Below are 27,242 nucleotides of genomic sequence, written 5' to 3'. Positions count from 1 at the left end.
TAGGAAGGATAATTTTAATATGTGTTAAATTACTTGAACTGAATTTCTGTTTAATTCATTTATTATAATGTTATAATAATATTAAAAAAAACAATCTAAGGTGAAAGTTTTTTCTTTAAACCAACAAAGATAACCAAGTACTGCAGAAAACAGTTGTAACATGACTCTTGGAAACAAGGCTTTTATACACATCAATACAGTACCAGAAACTGGGGCAGGGACAAATGTTAAGAACATAGAATAGCCTTACTGGGTCAGATCAACCCCAGTAGCCTGTTCACATGGTGGCCAATCCAGGTCCCTAGTACCTGGCCAAAACCCAAGGAGTAGCAATATTCCATGCTACTGATCCAGGGCAAGCAATGGCTTCCCCCATATCTTTCTCAATAACAGACTATTCTCTAAAAATCTGAGACACTGGCAACTGAATTCAATGACTTAAAAAACCTGCAGAAGCTGGTTTGGGATTTAAATGAACTATTGTTAAATGACATCATTTCTGTCTTGTCTGCCATCCGCAATGTGCTTTCATCGTGCGCTCAGCTGCTCAAGCATCTTACTGTTACGGCAGCAGATTAATCCATCATTGCTGTCATCAAGGAACATTTCTAACACTTAATAGACACTTATTTTCCTGTTCATCCACTACATAGTTTAGGTCCTCTTCAACACCAATGTCTGAAAGACAATCCAATTACTGTACTTTTCCTGATGATACAAAAATATGGGCAACTGAATCTTTGGAAAGGTTGTATCAAAACCAGATAGAAATGGGAGGCTCTATTTGTGATTTACAGAGTTGTAGAAAACATTGTCCCTTTTTATACTTGAATAAAAACATTTATTTATTTATTTTTGATGTTTTGAAAATGATTTATTATACACTCTTACACATAAAACCATAAAAATGCAATTGTAATAGTCCAACCGGACCCTACACGGTCTGTATTTTGGCGAACACGCCCTCCTCAGGGGTCCAGTGGTTTTCAAATGCATAGATAAAAGAACTGGACTGAAAACAGTCTAATTGTCCCCAAACATGTGGTCAAAAGAACCCAAACAAAACGCAGACAAGCATGAATAGCAAGAAAAATCACTTGTCTGCAAGGTTTTTTTTAACCACATGTCCAAAGACAAGACTGTTTCCAGTCCAATTCCTTAAATTTATAAGATTTTATTGAAGAAATGCAACAAATACATAATTAATAATATAATATAGTAAAATAGTCATTACATTTAAATTTAGAATAAATGTAATGACTATTTTACTATATTATTATGTATTTGTTGCATTTCTTCAATAAAATGTTATAAACAATCTAAAGTAATAAGGGGGATATAGGGCAAAATAGATTAGATATTTTGGAGGAATGATAAAATATATATGCAAATGTTTTTTTTTATGAATATAATTGTAATGAATATCTCTTTGTATCATTTTATTGTATATCTATTTGATTCCTTCAATAAAATGTTATAATATATAGAATAAAAACATTTAAATAAAAAATCATAAGTGTTGGAGGCTTGTGCAAATGAGGACAGAGTGTACAGGGACAGATTCTTTGTCATTCTCTAGTTCTTAGCTACCCAGGAAACTTGCACAGGGGTGGACATGTCTCATACGTTAACCCTAGGAAATGGGTAAAGGGTGGGGCCGGGGCGAGGGGGTGGGGCCAGGGTCACGTGCCTTTTTTTTTTTTTTTTAACTTCACTAATAAGGTAATCCTATTCATTGGAGGTAGGCCGAGAACCCGACTGGCTGGGTGTGCCCCGAACTCGTGTGTGTCACAGCAGAGAGGACCAAAAAAATGGGCCCGAGCTCAAGCGCTACAAGAAGCCGCCTCGCGCGCTAACAGCCACTGACAGGAGCGCGCCTCGCAAGCTCAGCGGGACTTTCGGCAAACAAGGGCGCTTCCACTTCCGGCATCGCGCGCCAGACGACGCTGCGAGGCGGGGGGAGGGGAGCGACGTCGCGTCCGCCCGCTCCTGCCGCGGCTCGCGCAAGGCGGAGCGTCGGCGGACGCCGCTTGCGTGCTCGCTCGCGCCCCGTCCTCCTCCCCCTCCTCCCCGCCCTGGCCAGATGAAGTTGCAAGATGGCGGATTTCCTTCCGTCCCACTCTATGCTCTCGGTCTGCTTCCCGAACTGCGTGCTGACGAGCCGCGAGGCCGAGCAGCAGCGCAAGTCCAAGGAGATCGACAAGTGCATCTCGCGCGAGAAGACCTACGTGAAGCGGCTCGTCAAGATCCTGCTGCTGGGCGCCGGCGAGAGCGGCAAGTCCACCTTCCTCAAGCAGATGCGCATCATCCACGGCCACGACTTCGACCAGCGGGCCAAGGAGGACTTCCGCGCCACCATCTACAGCAACGTGATTAAAGGTGCGGGAGGGACGAGGGGGCCGCCGTCGCCGCCGCCGCGCTCCTTGTCCCTAGTCTCCGGGAGGCCTCCCGGGCGCGCGCGCGCGCCAGGGCGGTGGGAGTTGGCCGCTCCCGGGGGGGAAATCCGGGTGACTTTGCAGCACGGCCGCTGCGTTGAGGGGTTAAAAAACCCGTGACATTTCCCCCCCTCACTTTCTGCCTCTGAAGACGGACCGGCTTCCCCGCCCTCGACTGACAGTTGGCAGGAGGGGGGGGGGAGGGGTTGTACAGTGTTTTGCTGAAGTGATTTGGGGGGGATTGGATTTATTCTAGTTGATATGTCGCTTGTACTTAAGTTTTAAGCGGTTTGCAATACTAATAGATTTTTTTAAAAAAAAAGTTCCCTCTCAGGCCCACTGGGCTCACAATCTAGTTATAGTAGTCAGGTAAGAAGTATTGAAATACAGCCTAGAGCAGGGGTCTCAAAGTCCCTCCTTGAGGGCTGAATCCAGTTGGGTTTTCAGGATTTCCCCAATGAATATGCATGAGATCTATGTGCACGCACTGCTTTCAATGCATATTCATTGGGGAAATCCTGAAAACCCGACTGGATTGCGGCCCTCAAGGAGGGACTTTGAGATCCCTGATATAGAACATGTACGAGACGTAACCTATACATCAGGGGTCCCCAAAGTCCCTCCTTGAGGGCCGACTCCAGTCCGGTTTTCAGGATTTCCCCAATGAATATGCATGACATCTATGTGCTTGCACTGCTTTCAATGCATATTCTTTGGGGAAATCCTGAAAACCCGACTGGATTGTGGCCTTCGAGGAGGGACTTTGACACCCCTGGGCTAGAGAAATAGGAAGCGAAGAAAGAGGTGTACTGAGAATGCTATAGACCAGGGCTGCCCAAGTCCGGTCCTCGAGATCTACTGGCAGGCCAGGTTTTCAGGATATCCACAATGACTATGCATGAGAAAGATTTGCCTGGTATGCAGATCTCTCTCATGCATATTTATTGTGGATATCCTGAAAACCTGGCCTGCCAGTAGATCTTGAGGACCGGACTTGGGCAGCCCTGCTATAGGCATACAAAAAGGCAACACAGGGCTCCTTTTACGAAGGCGTGTTTAGGGCTTTAAAGCGCAGAATAGCGCGTGCTAAAATGCCGCTCGCGCTAACCGCTACCGCCTCCTCTTGAGCAGGCGGCAGTTTTTCGGCTAGCACGCGCTAATCCAGTGCGTGCGCTAAAAACGCTAGCACACCTTCGTAAAAGGAGCCCATAGACTAGGTAGAAATTGGCCTCTTGCAACAATTGCAGGTCTCTTCACAAAAATCACAAGGGCAGGTGTTTGTTTTGAGTTTTCTTTTAGTTACCTCACTGCAGTTGAGTTCAAAGAAAGAAACTTCACAGAATAAACTACCGGTATACGCCAGTAATATTGTAAAAATAATGCTCAAAATAGCTACTGTGGTTTTATCTTCACTAATGCAGCAGTGTTTCTGACTAATTTCCTGGTAACAAATAAGGCGAATTATCAAACTAGCATCATACAATGGTTCTCTCCCAATTACTAGTGACTGATATTGGAAAATTATCCATTTTTTAACGTTAGAAGAAAAATAACTTGTGCGTTGTTTTGCATCAGTTTGAGCAGCATATTGAGTGTTCACAGGGGAAAATGCTAAGAGCAAATTGTTGACTTACCTTTGTAATCTAAATAAAATATCCCTTATTCAAACACTTGCATCCTTTGCAAGCTTTCCTGTACAGTATACCTGCTACTAGGTGGCAGCCTGCTATTGTGAAAAAATATTATTCCATATACTCTTTTAAATATAGTTTTATTCTTTGAAATAATGCTAGCTTTATGGAACACTGAGCTCCCTTGGGAGAATGGTATAGAAAACTGAATGAATAAATAAATGTGGTTTTCAGGATATCCACAAGGAATATGCAAAAGATATGTTTGACTATAAGGGAGAAGTATACACAGATCTCATGCATATGAAAACCTGACAGGATCTTTGTCCAGAGAACTGGATTGAGAACTTTTTGATTAGCTGAAAAGCCAAATTGAAAACTGATCATTTTTCCAGAAACTGTGCCTTTGAAACCAGCATCAAAACTATTCAAGACACCTAGAAAGTTAGCAAGAGATGCCCAAGTTCAGTGTTCTTCATGTGCATTTTTACCCACTTTCAGCCCAATACTAGCATCAAGAGATTTTTCAAAATGAGATCTGGCAGCTCTTTAGCCTAACTTAGTTTATAGTCAAGCATATCTTCTGCATATTCCTTGTGGATATTCTGAAAACCACATTTATTTATTCAGTTTTCTATACCATTCTCCCAAGGGAGCTCAGAACGGTTTACATCAGTGGTATCAAACTCGCAGCCCGGGGGTCACATGCGCCAGGTACTTTTTTGAGGCCCTCGGTATGTTCATCATAATCACAAAAGTAAAATAAAACAGTTTCTTGATCATAATGTCTTTTTAGCTATAAATGACAATATTATTATTAAGACTTAGCCAAAAGGAAAGATTTTATAAACTAGAGAGAGTTTTACCTCATACAAAATTGTCATTACTTTAATAAGACAATAACTATTTTTTCTGAGGTCCTCCAAGTACCTACAAATCCAAAATGTGGCCCTGCAAAGGGTTTGAGTTTGAGACCACTGGTTTATATGAATTTATTCAGGTACTTGAGCATTTTTCCCTGTCTGTCCTGGCAGGCTCACAATCTATCTAATGTACCATGGGATCTGTGTGTCTTGGGAAATGAGTTAACGACTGATCTAATCCCATCTTCATAATAACTAAAATTGATTCATAGTAAATGACGTAGTAAGATTAACTAGCAGGCTGGTAATAGAACCGTGCGGAAGTTTGGATCCTCGATGAAGTGGTAGACATAAACAAACTGTTGGGTCTTTGGCTGTGCAGGGAAATATTAGAAACAGTTCGGTTACTTCTTATTAAACGTCATAGATAACTGAGTGGGCCTACTACCGTGTTTCCCTGAAAATAAGCCATAGCATGATTTTTAAAGATGGTTCTAATATAAGCCATACCCCCAAAATAAGCCCTAGTTAAGATTGACCCCCGAAACCACCCCAACACTGCCCAACTTGCTATTCATCTCTCCCTTCCTCTCTTCCACCCCAATTTTCCTCTTTCCTTTCTCCCCCCCCCCCATGTGTAGTATCTTTCTTCGCCTCTCGCCCATCCCCTTGTGCAGCAGCACCGAGGCCTCCAAAAAGAGCGGCAGCGCTCTGAACAGCCCTTCCTTATCCCTCCCTCCCTTCTGTGCAGCAGAACTCCACCAACTCTCCTACCGTGAGCCTGACATAGCTCCAACTCCGAAGCCTCCAAAACAGTAGCAACAGCTCTGAATGGACTGCTTCCTGGTCTTCCCCGCCAGGGCCTTCTCTCTGCTGCATCACTGATGTCATCAGTGACGCGGCAGGGGGAAGGCCGCGAAGCAGCCCATTCAAAGCTGCTGCCGCCTCTATGTTAGAAGTATGTCAGGCTCACAGTGGGAGAGTCGGTGGGGTTCCGCTGCACAGAGGGATGAGAGGGAAGGATAGAAAGACACCGCAGAGGGAAGGCCCGTTCAGAGCGCTGCCGCTCTTTTTGGAGGCCTCAGAGCTGCTGCACAGGGGGATGAGTGAGAGGTGAGGAAAGATGCTGCACATGTTGGGGGTAGAGAAAGGAAAGAGGAAGAATTGGGGATGGAGGAGAGGAAGGGAGAGATGATTGTTGTACACACAAAAAAGACATTCCCTAAGTGCGTTTTTTGGAGCAGAAATTAATATAAACCCCTGTCTTATTTTCGGGGAAACATGGTAGTCCTTATCTGTGGTCTTTTTCTTTCTGCATCACTGCAGCTATCGATTATATCCCATCTTTAAGCTGTACCAACTTAACCACATTCAAGTCAGTTTTGTTGTGTTGCCTCTTTGGTCCTCTGCTAGCCTACATGTTTGTTTCGCCATGCATTTTACATGGTCACTTAGGTGCTGTTCTAGATCTGGTGAAAGAGTAGCTTAGTGCTTAGAGCACTGGGCTTGACATCCAGGGGTGCTATACTTCAAATCCCAGTGCTGCTCCTTGTGACCTTGGGCAAGACACTTAATCCTTCATTGCCTTAGGTGCAGAATTTGTGTCATACGGGTGTAAGTTATATTTACCAATATTTTAGAACCAAAGCCAAAAATTTTAAGCCTAGTAGGAGTTGGAGTCAAAGGTGGTTTGACGTTCCATAACCACAGCCCTGATCTGATAGAAGAGAAAGGAAATCTTCGCATAATGGAGATACACTTGGGGCTCCTTTTATCAAGCTGCGCTAGCGGTTTAACGCGCGTAATAGCACGCATCAAACCACCGGCTGCGCTAGCCGCTACCGCCTCCTCTTGAGCAGGCGGTTGTTTTTGGCCAACGCGGCGGTTTGCGCGTGATAAAAAGTCGCACACGTTAACCCCGCTAGCATGGCTTCATAAAAGGAGCCCCTGGTGTTTACCTAATCTCACACACAGCCATTAAACATTATAGTAAATAGATATGGCAATACTCATCAATATCTCCTTCCAGAACTGTACCCGCAAGATTAGCAATAACTCAAAGTTCCAGATATAACTCTTTTCATAAATACCATAAATCTCTATGAAGAGACCTCAGTCCCACCACTCCACCGCTGTAAATTGTTCGTGCGGAAAGAATCACGTGGTATACCTCATCATAGGTCTCATCATATTCTATTATTATTTTTTCTTTTTTCCAATCTTAAATACTTTTAAATCAGTATACAAAATACTTAAATATTAGCATAAATCACTTATCTCAGCCAGCCTTAATACGGGAGTAATGACCCAACATGTTTCGCACATTGCTGTGCTTTTTCAAGGGTCTCCCTAAAGAAATAGAGAAGGGACAGTTACAAAACCTTCTTATAACGACCCCTATCCCTCAAATATATCACTGGGTGCGCATGGATCATAAGATTGAAGATATAAGATGGCGTGTAATTGAGCAAGTTATTGGGTGGGATGGTGGGAAGGATTTCAGAAGGTTGAATGAGAAGGAACAAAGATACATTTTTACATTTGACACTGTGGAACCTAATGATTTGAATGGGGAGCTGGATTGGTTGATTGGTGGACCAATAGGAGACGGGGGGTGGTACTTTAACACAAACTTAACTGATATTTAAACATCGGGACTAGACGCCGTCGCCATCTTTCTCTCATATATTATAGGAAGTCGGGTGACAGGAACAGCCTCGGTAAGAATTTTTTGATGGGGAGGTAATGAATAAGTTCTACCAAAGGGGCTTGGACGACCTTGTTGACAATCCGGGATTTATGTTCGGTTAACCTAACACGAACAGCCCTGTTCGTCCACCCAAAATATAGCAGTCCACAGGGACATTATAGTGGCACATTGGAAGGATTTTAGCCCTGTGGGTTGCAGCAAAAGTGAATGGTTGAGAGAGGGCTCATGAAGCAAGGGGAATATTGTATTGGTCATTCGTTCAGTATTTTGAATTTTTGTTCCTTCTGTGGACGATATTGGCTTTGTAGACTATAAACCAGTGTGGTGGTAGGATGGCATCATGAGTATCTGCTCATCAGTAATCTTTAAACTCTTCCTCTTTTCAGAGAGAACTTGACGTATATAGAGCTTCTGTGTTCAAGAAACACTTAGCCAGTTGAGACCCAAAATAAAATTATGTATTAAGATTTAGACCTTAAAAGGTACCTGCAGAAAATCCATCTGAAATGAATGTTCTTTCAAGTCCAATCCCAGTACTTGTTTTGGTTCTAGCAGAACCATTACTAAATTGACGCTGGTGGGGTATTACCAGTTTTCCTAGAATGTCCAAGCAACTGAAAAATTTATTTTCCCATCTATCTACAAGTGTATTTGCACAGAACGCTATCCTTAAAGACATAGAATGTGAGCCTGATTTTACATAGTTTAAATTTACATGTCGCCAGTATGAAAGAAGCATGCACATTACCTTTGTATTTGGAAGAGAATGTTTTTTTTCCCAGTATCACACACACTGTCCTGTGCAAGAAATTCTGCCTGATTTAGTTGGAAGTACCAACTAGTAGTAGAGCTGTACCAAATAGCATAGTTATTATTTGGCTGATTATGAACAATGAAAAATATTTGACTGAATACTGATTATGACTACTGTAATAAGCATAGAGCTTTAATATAACATAACAGAAGCAATGTGAAAGCCAGGTTTATTTTGGTAGGATTTAACAGAGTAGAGCCATGGAATTTAAATCACTCGGCAATACAAATATTTGATACTAGTGTTTAAGCCCGTTACATTAATGGGTGCTAGAATAGATGTGTAAACTTTTAGCACAATGGGGCACTGAGGCCATTCTTTTTTTGCTTCCTGCTCTCCCTGTCCAGCATTACCCCTTCTCCCTTCCTTTTACCTCCCCCCTGTCCAGCATTACCCCTTCCCTGCTCCCCCCTGTCCAGCAGTAGCCCTTCTTCCTTCCTTTTACCTACCCAGTATCCAGCAGCACCCCTTCCGTGCTCCCCCTGTCCAGCAGTAGCCCTTCTCTCTTCCTTTTACCTCCCCCTGTCCAGAAGCACCCCTTCCCTGCTCCCCCTGTCCAGCAGTAGCCCTTCTCCCTTTCTTTAACCTCCCCCCTGTCCAGCAGCACCCCTTCCCTGCTCCCCCTGTCCAGCAGTAGCCCTTCTCCCTTCCTTTTACCTCCCCATTGTTCAACAAAAGCATTTCTCTTCCCCCCCCCCTTCCCTGGTCTTCCTTCTCCCTCTTTCCCTTTATCCCAGGACAAGCAGGCATGATATTCTCACATGTGGGTGATGTCATCTACGGAGCCCCAGCGTGGACAGCTTTTCAAGCAAACTTGATTGAAGTTTCAAGTTTGCTATGCTGCACCACGCATGTGCATGCCTTCTTGCCCACTAGAGGGCGCATCCCCACCTCATGGTCCTCATTATCCCAGGACAAGCAGCCAGCATATTCTCACATGTGGGTGACGTCATCCACGGAGCCCCGACGCGGACAGCTTTTCAAGCAAACTTGATTGAAGTTTCAAGTTTGCTGGTGCTGTACCACGCATGTGTGTGCCTTCCTGATCCACTAGAGGGCGCATCCCCTCCTCATGGTCTTCAGTTCTTAGTTTTCCGCGGAGCCAGAAAGCCCTGTCTCTCTTCTCTGCGTTCTTCTAAGTGCCTTTCTAGCACCGCGGCTTCTTTATTTTGTTAGGGAGTCGCTGTGCGTTTGTTGATTGATCGTGTATTTCTTTGTTTAAAAAAAAAAAAAAAAAAAAGGACTTTTTATTGTGTTTCTGCTGGTTCCACCGGCAGGCCCTTCTTGGGCCTCAGCCATGCTGCTAGGCCTCATAAGGGGGATTTTGGTACCTTTATGGCCAATTTGTCTCAGCTGCGTCTCTACCTTTTTTATGCAGTTTACGACGCGTTTGAGTTGGCCTCTCGTGTATCCGCCTTTGCGGTGGCGATGCGCCGTCTCGCATGGCTCCGTACCCTGGATATGGACCCGAACTTGCAAGAACGTCTGGCCAATCTTCCATGTGTTGGCTCCGAGTTGTTCGATGAGTCCTTGGAGGCGGCGACCAAACGCTTGTCTGAACATGAGCGCTCTATCGCCTTATTGGTCCGTCCTAAACCCCGGGCCCCGCCGCAGAAGCCATTTAGACCTCCTCCGCGGCGATACCCGCAGAAGTCGACGCCGGCTTTCTCGAGGCCTCCGCCCCGGCGTCCCCCTCAGCAGGGCAGAGCGTCCCAACCAAAGCCTCAGGCGCAAGGGGCGTCTAAACCGGCTCCGTCTTTTTGACGTGATGCGCGGTTGGGGGCGGGCCCCCTCCGCACTGTCAAGGACCCCCTTCCTATCGGGGGCCGATTGCAGGCCTTTCTTCCAGCCTGGGCCGAGATCACATCGGACGCTTGGGTGCTCCGGATCATCTCCGAGGGTTACTCGCTAAACTTCTTAGCCATGCCGCCAGAACATCCGCCGGGGGCTTCTCTTGGCTGTCGAGACCAGCTTCCTCTTCTCCTGTCTGAAGCCAGGTCCTTGTTGAGCCTTCGGGCGGTGGAGCCGGTGCCCCCGAACCAAAGGGGACGGGGGTTTTGCTCCCGTTACTTTTTGGTCCCGAAGAAGACAGGGGACTTACGCCCCATTCTGGACCTCTGGAGGCTCAACAAGTTCCTTGTCCGGGAGAAGTTCCGTATGTTGTCCCTTCCAGTCCTGTACCCTCTGTTAGAATCGGGGGACTGGATGTGCTCCCTGGACCTGAAGGAGGCATATACTCATGTTCCGGTGCATCCCGCCTTCCGCAAGTTCCTCAGGTTTCAGGTGGGAGGGTTGCACCTCCAGTATCGGGTCCTCCCCTTTGGGCTGGCTTCGTCCCCTCGAGTCTTCACGAAGTGTATGGTGGTGGTCGTGGCGGCCCTGAGATCTTGGGGGCTGCAGGTCTTCCCCTACCTGGACGATTGGTTGATCAAGGCGTCCTCCAAGGAAGGGGTTATTTCAGCGACCCATCAGACTATCATCTTCCTTCAACGTCTGGGGTTCGAAGTGAACTTCCCCAAGTCTCAGTTGTGCCCGGCTCAATCCCTTCAGTTTATCGGGGCCGTACTGGACACGGTTCGCCTCCGTTCGTTCCTCCCCCCGCCACAGTTGGAGGCCCTGCTTCGATTAAGTCGACAGGTTTCGCTTCTGCCCTCAGTTCTGGCGCAGCGCCTGATGGTTCTGCTCGGCCACATGGCGTCGACGGTCCATGTCACTCCGTTCGCCTGTTTGCACCTGAGGCTTCCTCAGTGGACCTTGGCCTCCCAGTGGCGTCAGGATCCGGGACCCAGTCTCCTCCCCTATAACAGTGACTCCTTCCTTGAGACGCTCGCTCCATTGGTGGACCAACTCTTCCAATCTTTCTGGGGGTTTGCTCTTTCTCGTTCCTCTGCATCGCAAGGTCCTGACCACGGACTCTTCGGAGTACGCGTGGGGAGCTCATCTGGACGGTCTGCGGACTCAAGGTCTATGGTCGGCAGAGGACCGGAGTTGTCACATCAATGTTTTAGAACTTCGTGCCATTTTTCTGGCTGCTCGAGCGTTCTGCCACCTGCTGCACGATCAGGTAGTCCTCGTGCAGATGGACAACCAGGTGGCCATGTATTATGTGAACAAACAAGGGGGAACGGGCTCTTGGTCCCTGTGCCGGGAAGCCCTGCGCCTTTGGGAATGGGCGGTCTCCCAGAACATCTTCCTGCGGGCGGTTTACATTCAGGGAGAGAAGAATTGTCTGGCCGACAAACTCAGTCGTCTTCTCCAGCCGCACGAGTGGTCGCTAAACTCCCGAGTTCTGCGCGAGGTCTTCGACCGCTGGGGGACTCCTCAGGTGGATCTGTTTGCCTCCCCGGAGACTCACAAACTGCCCCTCTATTGTTCTCGGATGTACTCCCCGGACCATCTCGAGGCCGATGCCTTTCTTCTCGACTGGGGAGGGAGGTTTCTCTATGCGTTTCCTCCTTTCCCTCTGATCTTGAGGACGCTGGTTCATCTAAAATCGTCCAGAGCCACTATGATTCTCATTGCGCCTCGTTGGCCTCGTCAGCACTGGTTCTCCCTGCTCCTTCAACTCAGTGTCAGGGAGCCTCTGCTTCTGCCTGTTTTTCCCTCTGCTGTCTCAGAGTCGGGGTTCGCTGTTGCATCCCAATCTTCAGTCTTTACATCTGACGGCTTGGTTCCTTTCCCCATGACTTCACAGGTTTCTCAGTCTGTGAGGGAGGTTCTGGAAGCCTCGCGCAAGGTCTCGACTAGGCTTTGTTATTCTCAGAAGTGGACCAGATTTTCTTCCTGGTGTTCCTCGAACCATCTGGATCCGAGTTCGGTTCCGGTGTCTTCGGTTCTGGAATATTTGTTGCATTTGTTCAAGTCTGGGCTGAAGACGACTTCCATTAGGGTGCATCTCAGTGCGATTGCTGCTTTCCATTGGCATCTTGAGGGTTGATCTCTCTCTCTTCATCCTCTGGTGATTCGTTTCATGAGGGGTCTAGTGAATGTTAATCCTCCTGTTTCCAAGCGCACCTTGTCCAACTGGTTGGCGGCTTGTATTTCTTTTTGCTATGCTCATGCTGGTCTCGCGCTCCATGGTCGAGTCACGGGGCATAAGGTCAGGGCTATGGCAGCTTCTGTTGCTTTCCTCCGGTCTACTCCTGTGGAGGACATATGTAAAGCTGCCACTTGGTCTTCGGTTCATACGTTCACCTCCCATTACTGTCTGGACACTTTGTCCAGAAGCGACGGCCGGTTTGGCCAGTCGGTGTTAGTAACCTGTTTTCCTAAATTGCCATCCTCCCACCTGCCCTTTTTTGGTTGGCTTGGAGGTCACCCACATGTGAGAATATCATGCCTGCTTGTCCTGGGATAAAGCACAGTTACTTACCGTAACAGGTGTTATCCAGGGACAGCAGGCATATATTCTCACAACCCGCCCTCCTCCCCGGGGATGGCTTCTTTGCTGGTTATGGAACTGAGGACCACAAGGTGGGGATGCGCCCTCTAGTGGGCAAGAAGGCATGCACATGCGTGGTGCAGTGTAGCAATCTTGAAACTTCAATCAAGTTTGCTTGAAAAGCTGTCCACGCTGGGGCTCCGTAGATGACGTCACCCACATGTGAGAATATATGCCTGCTGTCCCTGGATAACACCTGTTACGGTAAGTAACTGTGCTTTCTGTGCACCCTCCTTGTCTGGCCGCAGGTTGTGATCTAAGGCTCATTAAGGAGCTCTAATTCAAGCTGCACACTTGGACTGTACAGATTTGTAACTTTTTCAGTGAGAAGTCTATGGTAGGAGCTTCAGAAAAGGGTGGGATCTGGATCCTGCAGGGCCTTACACTGCCTTCAGGAGGAAAGAGAATGTGAAATGTTTATTAGAATTTCAGTATTTGCTGAGTTCATTCAAACTGGTACATACAATACATGTGTAGTTGTCATCTGTCTAAATTGGGTAATGCTGGAATTCTGTTTGGCTACACTCAAGTCAGTATTTTTATAATGATCTTGAAATCTGAAAAAAAGCAGAAGTGTTTATTTAGCATCCAGCTACACAATCTTTACAAGTGGATTGTATTATTCTACCAAAAGAGGAAAAGAAAATGATTGATTTTCTTCCAGTCACTTTTCTGACACATAGGCTGATGCTCTCTGGAAAACTCCAGTACCTACATAAGGTGGTAGGTGGTTCTGGCTGGAGTAGCAGGTTCCAGGACTAGCTCCCCACTGTGCAGGGCCAAGGCTTTGCTCCATGATAGACTGAGGGCTGTGCTTACAGGGTCCCCGACCTATCCTATTGGAGCATTGAGTTTGGATATGTAGTCCAAGTCTTCACCCATAGGTGATAACTAAGTTGTTGTAGCATTGGGCTAGGTCCCATGGGGCCCTTGCCTTTGGGGTTAGGAATGACCCTTCCCTTCTATCATCCTGCAAAGCAAGGTAACCTAAAAAAAGAATATTTGGCTTGGCTGACTGGCTTAGTTTTGTTTCACTATTTAAACCATTTATTTCTTCTTATTTTGGGCATCCTATTGAAATTGGGGTTGGGGTCCTTTGCATGATCATTCAGCTCTAGTCCAGTTACTCCTTGGTAAGGGATCAACCCTGCCCCAGTGCTCCATGTAGATCCCTTAAGCGAGTACAGCCTGAAGCATGCTCAGATTAACTCAGTAAAGAATATTTCTGCAAAATTTTAAAGTAAAACAGCTTCAAAAAAATTATATAACTGCAGGGGGGATTTTCATGGGCAGTTATGTGGTGTCTCGTGCTAGCTTGGAATAGAAATAGGATACTCTATTCTTGTCTGGTTAATATTTTACTTAGAAGCAATAAAAACACAGTAGTAATGGCCTAATGTGCACTTTAGATCACAACCACTTTGCCCCTGCTGGAATTTACTTTGAGGTTTTAAAAGAGCACTCAAAAATTGTATGTTTATAAATAAATCTTTTAAAGTATTTTAGGGTTATCCCAGGACAAGCAGGCAGGTATTCTCACTAGTGGGTGATGTCATCCGACAGAGCCCCGATACGGACATCTTGCAAGCATGTCTTGCTTGAAGAAACTCAGAAGTTTCGAGATGCCCGCACCGCGCATGCGCCAGTGCCTTCCCGCCCGATGCTCCGGGCGTGTCTCCTCAGTTCTTTTTCTTCCGCGGAGCTGAGAAGTCTATCTTCAATTTGCGCCCATTGAATCTCTTTTTTTGCCTTCTTTTTGCCGCGGGTTGAGTTCTTTTGGCTCTCCTGTGCATTTATTTTTTTCTTTGATTTCTTTAAAAAAAAAAAAAAAAAAATTTTTCCTACCGGGTCGGCCACGTGGCTGGGGCCCCGCGCCTTCGACCTTGCGGCGGAGCTTTTCCGGCCTATGTCCCGGCCGATCACCGGTTTTAAAAAGTGTAGCAAGTGCCAGCGCGTGATTTCGCTCACGGACCCTCATCGACGCTGCTTACAGTGTCTGGGACCGGATCACTTCCCGAAATCGTGCCGGCCTTGCTCCACTCTGACGGCGAGAGCGTTTAAGCGTCGCTGTCTGCTGTGGGAGTCCATGTTCAAGATGGAAGCTTCATCGGATCCTGCAGCTTCGACGTCGACAGGTGCTTCGACTCCTTCTGCGAAGCCCTCTGCCTCCCCGGCTGCTTCGAGCCTCCTGAAACCGGCGTCGTTCACACCGATTTCGGCTTCGGCGCCGGAGCCTTCATCCGTCTCCTCGGAGCAGGTATCGACCCCGACAGTTCCTCCGGTGGTGCTCAAGGTGCCGAAGACTGGCAAGCAGAAGCACGTAGCACCCAAAGAGCGCGGAGACCGTGCGGAAGGGCCCCCTTTTGGTGCGGATCCCTCCATATCGGCTTCGTTGCGGTCCATCCTGGAGGCTCAGTTCGTGGAGCTCATGCAGACCATGGGGCCTCGGCTGATTGCCACCATCCAGGGTGACCTCCCAGCTTCGGCTTCGAGGGGTGGTCCGCCTCCTCCTCCTCCTCCTCGCCGCACGACCTCGTTGCTCGGTGAGGAGGAGCGGTGTCCGGGTCCTCGAGGAGGTCCTCCGTTAGCGCTGTACCTCCTTTGGAACCGATTCCCTCGAGGAGGGCCTCCCTTAGTGATATGCCTCCCTTAGAACCCATCCCCTCGAGGAAAGCCTCGTTTAGTGACCTGCCTCCCTTGGAACCGATTACTCCGCCCCATGACTCAGTGTGGCGTCCACCTTCGGGGCCTCCCAGTCCTGGGCATAGCAGGAAGCAGGACGAGTTCTTCCGAACCCCCTATCAAACCTGGGCGGCGTCGGGGCAGCCTCCGACTCTGCCGCCTCTGCGATCGACGGCATCGAGTCCAATCTGCTCCTTGGAGGCGTCTGACCCAGTTTCTCACAGACGGGCTTGATCCCCTTCCAGGCATCGGGAGGGGCATCGATCCAGACATTCTTCGAAGCATTCCTCTCGACACTCGACCGTCTCGCCTCAGAAGAAATTGCCTCGGTTGGGGTATGCTGCTTCGACTGGGTCTCCTCCGGGCCCGGAGTTCGAGGACCCCGAGGTTTTCTACTCGTCCTGTTGCTCGCAGGCCTCTCTGGAGCCTGAAGCTTCTTCTTCTTCTAGTCCGTTTCGAAGACCGGCGACGGCAGACCAACTGTCCTTTTCATCGTTCCTCAGGCAGATGGCGGATGACATGGACATTACTCTCGATGCTGGGTCTCGATATTCCAAAGAGTACCTCGATACCATGCACTTGCCTCGTCCTCGGGCAGAGTCCTTGCGGCTTCCCCTGCACAAGCTCCTCGATCAGACCTTCATGCGATGTTTCGAGTCTCCTTACTCTATCCCTGCGGTCCCTGGCAAATTGGATGTGCGGTACCGCACGGTGCATCATAAAGGCTTCGAGGGTCCTCAGCTTTCTCACCAGTCCCTCCTGGTCGAATCCTCGCTCAAGCGGTCTCATCCTGGCCAGGTCTATGCTTCAGTGCCTCCGGGCCGCGAGGGCAGAACCATGGATAAGTTTGGTCGACGCATCTATCAGAATTCGATGATGGCGTCTCGAGTCCTGAATTACAATTTCCACTTTGCAGCCTACTTGGAATTTTTTCTACCTGTGCTTCGGAAGTTCACACCATACATCGAATCCTAGGCTCGGTTTGAGTTTGAAGAAGTGGTTGCTTCGCTGTCCCAACTTCGGCTCCAGTTGATGCAATCTGCCTATGATGCATTCGAGCTCTCCGCCCAAGCGGCGGCCTGCTCGGTGGTGATGCGCCGGTTGGCCTGGTTGCGGACCATTGATATGGACCTGAATCTTCAGGACCGCCTGGCGAACGTCCCGTGTGCTGGGGCGGATCTTTTTGACGAATCCATCGAGACTGTCACGAAGAAGTTGTCTGACCACGAAAAGTCATTCCAATCTATCCTTCGGCCGAAGCCTAAGCCTCAGCAGTCTCGACCTTCTCGTCCGCCGTTGATTTATCAGAGGCGTTATCAGCCGAGGCAAACTCCACCTGCGAGGCAACCGGCGAAGCGTCAGCCTCCCCAGAAGGGTCAGCCTAAGTCTCAGTCGCCTGCTGTCCCTAAGACCACTCAGCCTTTTTGACTGTCTCGTCGAGGGCATAACCAACCTCGTTCTGCCTCCCCCTGTTTTTCCCATCGGAGGGCGCCTCCATCATTTTTATCATCGCTGGGAGGCCATAACAACCGACCTCTGGGTCCTTACTATCATCAAGGAAGGATACTCTCTTCATTTCCATCGGGTCCCTCCGGACCACCCTCCAAGAGAGTATCCTTCCAACTTGACTCAGACCGCCCTTCTTCTTCAGGAAGCTCAGGCTTTGCTCCGGCTTCGTGCCGTGGAGCCGGTCCCGGCGGACCAACTGAACCAGGGGTTTTACTCCCGGTACTTCCTTGTTCCGAAGAAGACGGGCGACCTGCGACCCATTTTGGACCTCAGGGCCCTCAACAAATTCCTAGTCAGAGAGAGGTTTCGCATGCTGACACTTGCTTCTCTCTACCCTCTCCTCGAGCAGAACGACTGGTTATGCTCTCTGGATCTCAAGGAGGCCTACACTCACATTCCCATTCATCCGGCCTCCCGCAAGTTCCTCAGATTTCGGGTGGGACATCTACATCTGCAGTATCGGGTGCTTCCATTCGGCCTGTCCTCGTCTCCCAGAGTCTTCACAAAGTGTCTGGTGGTGGTGGCCGCTGCACTCCGGAACATGGGTCTTCAGGTATTTCCATACCTCGACGACTGGCTCATCAAGGCCTCGTCAGCTCCAAAGGTCATTTCGGCGACCTTGACAACGATCTGCTTCCTGCAGAGCCTGGGCTTCGAGATCAATTTTCCCAAATCTCATCTGCAGCCTACCCAGTCCCTTCCCTTCATCGGGGCGGTACTGGACACCATTCAGCTTCGAGCATTCCTTCCTCCTCAGTGCATGGATGCTCTTCTTCGTCTCTGCCAGTCTGTGTCTTCTCGCCAGTCCATCTCAGCGAGACACATGATGGTCCTCCTGGGCCACATGGCCTCTACAGTGCATGTGACACCCTTTGCCAGGCTCCATCTCAGAATTCCTCAGTGGACCCTAGCTTCTCAATGGACTCAAGTGTCAGACCCGTTGGCTCGACACATCATAGTCACTCCTGCTCTTCGGCAGTCTCTACTTTGGTGGATGACCTCTTCGAATCTATCCAGAGGTTTGCTGTTTCACACTCCTCCTCATCAGAAGGTTCTCACAACCGATTCCTCGACCTATGCCTGGGGGGCTCATCTGGATGGGCTTCGCACTCAGGGATTCTGGACCAGTGCGGACCGCCTCCATCAGATCAATCTTCTGGAGCTCAGAGCCATCTTCTATGCTCTTCGAGCTTTTCAACATCTGCTTCACGACATGGTGGTCCTCATCCGTACAGACAACCAGGTCGCCATGTATTATGTGAATAAGCAGGGGGGCACGGGATCGGCCTCCCTCTGCCAGGAAGCTCTCAGAGTCTGGGATTGGGCAGTTCGCCACAATGCCTTCCTCAAGGCTGTCTACATTCAGGGGAAGGACAATGTCTTGGCAGACAACTTGAGTCGTCTCCTCCAGCCTCATGAATGGACTCTCCATTCCAACCCCCTTCATCAGATATTTGCACATTGGGGGACGCCTCAAATAGACCTCTTTGCGACTCCCCGCAACTTCAAGCTGCCTCAGTTTTGCTCCAGGATCTACACTCCTCATCGACTCGAGGCAGATGCCTTTCTGCTGGATTGGGGGAATCGATTTCTGTATGCGTTTCCTCCATTTCCTCTCATTCAGAAGACTCTGGTCAAGTTGAAATCAGACCAAGCCACCATGATTCTAATAGCTCCTCGGTGGCCCAGGCAACCTTGGTTCTCCCTTCTACTTCAACTCAGCAGCAGGGAGCCATTCCTTCTTCCAGTGTTTCCTTCACTGCTTACTCAGCATCAGGGATCTCTACTTCATCCCAACCTGCAGTCTCTCCACCTGACAGCTTGGTTCCTCTCAACATTACTCCCCACCAGTTTTCCCAGGCGGTGAGGGATGTCTTGGAGGCTTCCAGGAAGCCTGCTACTCGTCAATGCTACTCCCAGAAATGGACTAGATTTTCTTCATGGTGTATTTCCAATTCTAAGGAGCCTCAACGAGCCTCCCTATCCTCTGTGTTGGATTATCTTCTACACTTGTCTCAGTCCGGTCTCAAGTTGACATCTATACGAGTCCACCTGAGTGCTATTGCGGCTTTCCATCAGCCTCTACAAGGGAAACCTCTCTCTTCTCATCCTGTGGTTTCCAGATTTATGAAAGGACTTTTTCATGTCAATTCTCCTCTCAAACCGCCTCCAGTGGTTTGGGATCTAAATGTTGTCCTTTCTCAGCTTATGAAACCTCCTTTTGAGCCTCTGAGCAAGGCTCCACTAAAGTTTCTCACTTGGAAAGTGGTTTTTCTGGTGGCCCTCACATCTGCTCGCAGGATCAGTGAGCTTCAGGCCTTGGTGGCGGACCCACCTTTCACTGTTTTCCATCATGACAAGGTGGTCCTCCGCACTCACCCGAAATTCCTGCCTAAAGTGGTCTCTGAATTTCACCTCAACCAATCCATTGTGCTTCCAGTGTTCTTTCCAAAGCCTCATTCTCATCCTGGAGAATCAGCTCTTCACACTCTGGACTGTAAACGTGCTTTGGCTTTCTACTTGGATCGCACCAAACCACACAGAACTGCTCCTCAACTTTTCGTCTCCTTTGATCCAAACAAGTTGGGACGACCTGTATCGAAGCGCACCATCTTCAACTGGATGGCGGCTTGTATCTCTTTCTGCTATGCCCAGGCTGGATTACCCCTTCCCTGTAAGGTCACAGCCCATAAGGTCAGAGCAATGGCAGCCTCTGTAGCCTTCCTCAGATCGACACCGATTGAGGAGATTTGTAAGGCTGCCGCTTGGTCCTTGGTTCATACATTCACCTCTCATTATTGTCTGGATACTTTCTCCAGAAGGGATGGACAGTTTGGCCAAACGGTGTTACAAAATTTATTCTCCTAAGTTGCCAACTCTCCCACCATCCCATTGAGGTTAGCTTGGAGGTCACCCACTAGTGAGAATACCTGCCTGCTTGTCCTGGGATAAAGCAATGTTACTTACCGTAACAGTTGTTATCCAGGGACAGCAGGCAGCTATTCTCACGTCCCACCCACCTCCCCTGGTTTGGCTTCTCTGCTAGCTACCTGAACTGAGGAGACACGCCCGGAGCATCGGGCGGGAAGGCACTGGCGCATGCGCGGTGCGGGCATCTCGAAACTTCTGAGTTTCTTCAAGCAAGACATGCTTGCAAGATGTCCGTATCGGGGCTCTGTCGGATGACATCACCCACAAGTGAGAATAGCTGCCTGCTGTCCCTGGATAACAACTGTTACGGTAAGTAACATTGCTTTATAACCAGGGCTATGAAGTCGGTAAATAAATCCTTTGACTCCGACTCCTCAGTTTCTGGTACCCATGACTCTGACTCCAGGTACCCAAAATTGTCTCCAACTCTGACTCCTTGTGACAGCTGTTGCCATCTGTGCTTTCCAGTAGATCCAGTTGATTTATTTGACCGCTACTCAAGCTTATACCATAACCTCTGTTCTGTGTAGGTTACATAATGCCTTCCAGGAAGCACTGCAAGATTAAATCCTGCTATTTTGGGCTGCAACTGCTAGGCTACGCCTTCTTCTACAAAGTATATATAAGATAATACCAATATATTTTCTCCAGTTAACACACTTATGTTTCTGTGTGTGGCACATTACAAGCATTTTATTTTGTGCCAAATGGGGAAAATAAAATGCTGGGAAGACTTACAAGTGTTGAATTGAGAGGGAGTTGTGGAACTCTGCTGTCACAAAATCAGCTAAAAGCATGGCACCAATTCAGAGCTGGTCCTCAGTGGAGGGGTTGTGTTCTGGAAGCACTAAATTGATCAGGCTGATAGACCACGGTGGTGAGTGAAATAAAGATGCCGAGCATTGCGGGAAGGATTTTGAGAAAACTCTGCGTTCATAAGTCAGCAGTTCACTTTAAGCACGGGCCTTCTTGAATATATCTGTAGCATTGAACTGAGAAGTAGTAATATGCAAACCGAAATGAGATACTTAAATTACACTTTTTTATTTTTTATTTTTATTCAGGTGTGCGTGTACTTGTCGATGCGCGTGAGAAACTGCACATTCCATGGGGAACTCCCTCCAGTCAGAAGCACGGGGAAGTAATGATGGCATTTGACACTCGGTCAACTATGGCAATACAGGGATTAGTGGAGCCAGAAGTTTTTTCACAGTATCTTCCATCGATTAGAGCATTATGGGCAGACAGTGGTATTCAGCATGCCTATGACAGACGCAGAGAATTTCAGCTGGTAAGATATTGATTATACAGGGCTGTGTTTACATATTACATGTAACCTTTTAATTGTTGGGTATTCTAAAATAACAAAATATATATAACCCTGCCTGTCAGCATTATTTTTCCCCAAAGCACCTACAGGTAGTCCCGAGTTACAGATGCCAGACTTAAGTATGACTCGTACTTAAGAACGCATTTACGGCTTTTTTTTATTTCACTGAGCAGTATTTCCAGTGGCCTAGACTCCTACACTACTTCTCCTATAGCAGATTCAAGAATAATGCATGACAGCATTAAGAATAGTGTGTGGGTGCGCATGCTGTACCTTAGAGGGAACACTGTTTGTCCCTTTGTCAGCTGGGAGCAGAGGGAAGCAGAAAGAATCTTAAAATCTACAAGTTCTGAGTTACATACAAATCCAAGTTAAGAACAGCTTTAAAAACGTAACTCATTCTTAACCTAGGGATTGCCTGTACTTATTTCAGAGAGAGTAAAACTTCTTTGCACATGCTCTCTGTTTCTAGTTAGTTGACTACAGTAGGGGAGAAAGTTTGAGTGAAGGTTATGTCGTATGTATTTTGTGCTTAAGATGATTGGATTACAAATGGTTTTAAATAAAAACAGTAAAATGTAATAGGGTCATTCTGTGTCAAGTGGTCTAGGGCTCCCAAGCTCACAATTACAGATTTTGATGAAACTTTGTATGCTGAATCTTACATGACCCAAACGAACTCTAGTAAAGTTTAAGATCAGCCAGTGGAATATAGCTCTTTATTTGATACCATACTATGACCGTGTACAGTATCCATGCACAATGTTGGCAACTTTGAGTCAAAATATTTCCTTGGCCATTGAAGCAAAACCAATGAAACTTGGCAATCTTATACAGTGTTTTACATCTATTCAATGGAACTAATGCAGATTTTCATTTTTTGAAACTGAGGTACGTAAAAAGCCTCAAAGTGGGCCAAAAAAGTTCAAAGTTTATCTTTCTGTGACTCCTGTAATAATGAAGCTAACCCTGTAAAATTTTGTCTGTTATTTTGTGACATGACTTTGTTGTCAAATATACAATTTCAACTTATTAGCTAATATTGTTGCTTTATAATTTCAGGGTAGTTTGTGTTTTTTCAAAAAATATCAAAAATTGGGTATTTTTAACCAGTGCTTATAAAAAAGAATATTCTGGAAACATTTTCAAACAAACTTTATATTAGAGCATATTTCAGACCCCCTGAAAAAGTTGGTTTTGTTTTTCAATGCAAGCAAACAGTGCCTGAAAATAAGGGTCAAAGGTCATGGAAGTTTCCATAGTGTTGTCATACATTAACATCAAAATATGGTCAACTTTTCAATTTCTAAACTGTTTTGCATTTCTTCTGAGGAAAATATTTGTTATCCCAGGACAAGCAGGCAGATATTCTCACTAATGGGTGACGTGATCCAACGGAGCCCCGATACGGAAAAGTAAGATCTAAAAGAACGTGAGAATAGCTGCGAGCTGTCCCTGGATAACAACTGTTACGGTAAGTAACATTGCTATTGCGTTGTTCCGTGGTGGCATTGTACAAATTTTGGCCTGTAGATCTTATGACTCACAGATTTGATTTGTTTTCCAAAAAAAGTGGATTAGGTTGGCTCATATGTAGTTAAAAAAAAAAAAAATCCTATGAATCCCAGTGCTAATGGTGAGCTAAATCAATTTATATCTGTCAGCCCTGAAGGTATGATCCATAAAATAATGTCTAGGATTGTATAAACCAACCAAATAGGAGTTCTTTAAACCTCCTAATTATCTATACATATTATGTAGCTTAAAGTTGGTGACGGTGCAGTGTATTTCTTCAATGACTGACAAAAACTGCTTGTGCCTTCTTAAACAAGTTTCCAAAACTGTACTACTGAAATCACTCAAATGCTTCTTGGCCCTGTTCTGATACAGTGGTGCCTCGCATAACGGACGCCTCGTACAGCGAACGCTGCGCATAACGAACTTTTTGTCTTGCTCCCTATAACGAACTTCGTTTCACACAACGAAGTCGCCCGAGGGGCCCGGGGGGGGGGCGGAACTACTCTCGCCGAAGCCGGGAACAGCAGCACCCTCCTGTCTGAATGCAGTGTTCCATCATCTCCCTCCACCTTACCTTAGATGCCGAGTTTTCCGGCTTTCTTTTTCGGCCAGCCACACACTTTCAAAGAGCAGCACATGCGCGCATGCTCTGTTGTTCAATCTTCTCCTCTGACGCAACCGGAAACCGGAAGTTGCAGGAGAAGAGAACATTGATCAACTTCAGCAGCTGCGCGTGCACAGCTTTTTGAAAGCGTGCGGCTGGGTGAAAAAGAAAGCTGGCAAACTCTGCATATAAGGTGAGGTGGAGGGAGGGAAATGTAGGGCTGCAGAACGAATTATTTTCTTTTATATGTATTCTTATGGGAAAACAGGGCTGCAGAACGAATTATTTTGTTTTACATGTATTCTTATGGGAAAACGTGTTTCACAAAACGAACGTTTCACATAACAAACTTGCTCCTGGAACGGATTAAGTTCGTTGTGTGAGGCACCACTGTACATAGTTTTGAAATCATGGAATAGGTGTCAAGAGTTAAGCATTGCTAAATTTTCAACCAAGTTAGTCCATTAAGCAAGCTTGTGTGTAATCAGAGTTGTCACTAGCCTATAGCGCTACCAAAGCCACTGATGTGCTCAGCAACTACATACCGCCCAAAGAAAAGGGTAGTTGCCTGACCAACAGCCACATGCTCAACTGAATCACCTTCCATGCCATGTGGTACAAACATTTATAGAAACATAATGACATAAGGAGCTTAATGTCGGTCTAGTCTGCTCATTCACAGCTTAGACTAAAATAGAAAGCACACCTACTTTGTATGTTTTCACAGGTTAATTTTTGAAAAGTCACTTTTTATATTGCTCAAGTTGTTACTGGTCATCTGGCTATCCAGAAGTAAATAGGACTATGAAATGGTAATACCATTACATTACATTGGTGTCTTCTATCCTGCCAATACCTTTCAGTTCTAGGTGGTTTACAATAAGAGTTGGACTGGGTATTTCCAGGGAGAATACATAGTTAATAGATGTGTCGGGATCTGTGGAGGGTCGATCAGGAGATCATTTTACAAATTTCTTGAATAGAAAGGTTTTAAGTTCTTTCCTGAATGTTTTGTAGTTGGGCGTTATAGTCAGCAGATTGGAGAGGTGGCGGTCTACTTTTGCTGCTTTGGTGGCTAATAGTCCATCGTATATTTTTTTTGCTTTATATACATTTTGATTGGGGGGTGGGTAAAGTATGCATGAGTTCTCCTTGGTCTGGATGTGTTTTTCCTGATTAGGCGGTTGCTCAGATAGCTTGGTCCGTTTCCATTTAGGGCTTTGAATAGAGTGCAGTAGAATTTGTATTGTATACGTGCTTGTACTGGGAGCCAGTGTGAAGCTCAGAAAGCGGTGGTAATGAGGTCATATTTTTTTCAGGAAGTAAATCAGTCTAAGAGCTGTATTTAGCATGTTGGTTGGGTTTGACAGGTATAGGATGTTACAGTAGTCCAGGAGTCCTAGGATTAGCACTTGTACCAAGAGTTTGAATTGTTAATTGTTAAAGTTTTTTCAGATTTGTCTTAGGTTACTCATGGTTGCAAATGCAATTTTCCCTAGCAACAGCAGCAGATGAATCCAGAGACCAATGGGATAGCACACATCTACCAGCAGGCGGAGATAGAGAAACTGATTAACAGGTGGTCCCATTGGCTGGCACTCCTCCTGTATCTCCAGTATTCTCTATCTCCCAGCAGGAAATGGTCGCTATTCAACTAGCTCCTGAATTCTGGCTGTGACTGGAACTTTATTTTCTCCTGTTGAGGTTTCTCTTCAGTGAGCTGGCAATGCTATTTCTCCTGTTGAGATTTTCTCTTCAGTGAGACAGGGGTGTCCGGCTGAACGGTGCCGGCTTTAGGGATTACACCTGGGTCCCCCGAGGTCCCTGCCTCACCCTCCCTCTATTGCTAGAGGGTCTGACTGGGTCTCAATTTTTTTCTTCTTTCCCTTCTCTGTAAAAAAAAAAAAGAGAGACCACAGTTACAGCTACATTCTGCTCTGTTACTGCTGCTCAACCAGCTTTAACTGGCTTCAACCAGCCCTAACAACAAGCTTGTGAGTATGTCTGTGTTGTTTTACTGTTGCTTGAACTTCAAGTTCTGTTTGGGAGTCTTAGTAATGTGGGTTCGCTCAACATATGTTTAAGGAATTGATATTTTATTGAGGCTAAGTTTTATGACTAGAAATCCGTGGAGGGAGCTGGGACTTCCCGCCCTTTGCATGCACGCGCTTGGTTTCCTTGTTGGTTACAGCGCGGCAGTAGCGGTGCGATTTCATGCTCGCACTTGTTCTCATTGTTGGGTTTCAGTGCAGCAGTAGTAGTCCTGTTTATTCTGAGGCTCTCTTTCATCGGTGTTTGTCACGGCCATGTGCAGCTGATTGTGCAGGTGCCGGTTTATAGCAGCGAGCATGAGATGGAACATGTTTTTTCCGGCGTTGTGGGCCGTTCTTCTGGTTATTCCCCGAGTCTGATTTTCTTTCTATGCAAGCCGCGGCAGGGTAAATTTTGCGGGGCTTGAATCTGACTATGTTTCTAGGAGCGTTGATGCAGTGGCCACGTGTCAGCGAGAATCAGGCGTGCACTTGGGTCTCCGGCGATGGCAGGAGAGCTGCAGCGTTCCAATAGTTTGTTTCCAGCTGACTTTGGTCAGGGTATGCCGGGGCTTCTCTCCTTTCCGGTTCAGACAAGTTGTATGTGTTTCACCAGCTTTGGGACAAGCTTGGGCAGATTTATATGTGTATGTCTGTGTTCCTGCTGTACTCCCTTGAAGGAAGCTGCTTGTTTAATCGGACTCTGGGGTTTGCACTCAAGGGGTTTACCAGAGAGACTCTGACCTGTACTAGGTTTGTCTCCGGACTGGGGCGACATAACGGCAACTCACGGCACGGTGAGATCAGCAGTAAGATAGTGCCCTGTATTTCACACAGGTATCTCATTGTCTCGCTTGGGGTCCCTGCAGATTGAGCCTTTGTCTGTTGGTAACTGTCTTTATTTGGGCCTCTGTGCTGAGCTGCATGTGTCTAGTAGTGGCACAGGATATATATGCCTAAAGGTAGTACAAATAGATTCCAAGTTCGGGCTGTCTCTATGAGCATAATGACACTTCGCATCTTCCTATAGCCAGGACTCTCTTTCTCTATTTCTGAGGGGGCCTGGACTTCAGATTTCCATGCTTATCACGCTGGTTTCTCCTGTCGCCATTTTCTCATGGCACATGCTAGACGGGCCCCCCGACCAGACAGGAAGGGCTGTACAGCTCCTTTTAACCAGGAGCCAGTTACCTATTCTATCAAACCGCGGAGGATCACGCGCTATTTGGCTGTTAGCCTCATCCCTGAAGCTCTCATTAGCGATGTGAGCTTTGTCCGATACCTGTAAGGATGCTGTTGTTTTCCACGGGGCGTTAGATGCAGCATCTTGATTGAGTCTAGTACGTATTCACTTTAAAGGACGTACGTATTTCGCTCATGTTGCATGGAGTTAGTACTGTTTTCATGGTTCCAGTATATTCCTCTTTACATTGCGAAACTTGATTTTTCCTAGGAGAATCTTCTTGCAGATCCTACAGTTCTCATCCTGCCATTCTCTGACCTTCTGCACTTCATTCTGAGGGGATCTTGACTTCTTCCAATGACTCTTCAGACTTTCTCATGAGGGAGAAGATGCTATAATGTCAGGTCAGGGGGCTGTGAAGATTTTTCAGGATGCTTGCAACTTTGCATCCTCCTCAGGTTTCCAGTTTGTTCTTGGTGTCTCTATGTTTTGTGTTTCCCTTTTCAGTGTTACTGGTCCTCAAGGCAGTTCTTGTAGTTCTTCGGGAACTAAGGGACGTTG

At 47.0% G+C, this 27,242-nt stretch overlaps 1 protein-coding gene across 1 annotated transcript in view; it reads left to right on the top strand.

Annotated features, from left to right (window-relative positions):
* Positions 1-1,751: 1,751 nt before the first annotated feature.
* GNA13 (G protein subunit alpha 13) overlaps positions 1,752-27,242 on the top strand; it is a 39,073-nt gene continuing 13,582 nt past the window's right edge. Inside the window, exons 1-2 of the mRNA XM_033960904.1 lie at positions 1,752-2,379; positions 21,081-21,307. Of these exons, the coding sequence (XP_033816795.1) occupies positions 2,097-2,379; positions 21,081-21,307 (510 nt within the window). The 5' untranslated portion in view covers positions 1,752-2,096. The remainder of the gene's footprint in view (positions 2,380-21,080; positions 21,308-27,242) is intronic.

The sequence above is a fragment of the Geotrypetes seraphini genome, chromosome 10 (genome assembly GCF_902459505.1).
Source record: "Geotrypetes seraphini chromosome 10, aGeoSer1.1, whole genome shotgun sequence".
NCBI classification, from domain to species: domain Eukaryota; kingdom Metazoa; phylum Chordata; class Amphibia; order Gymnophiona; family Dermophiidae; genus Geotrypetes; species Geotrypetes seraphini.
Note: the sequence above shows the minus strand (reverse complement) of the source record. Positions and strands in the feature narration are given on the sequence as shown.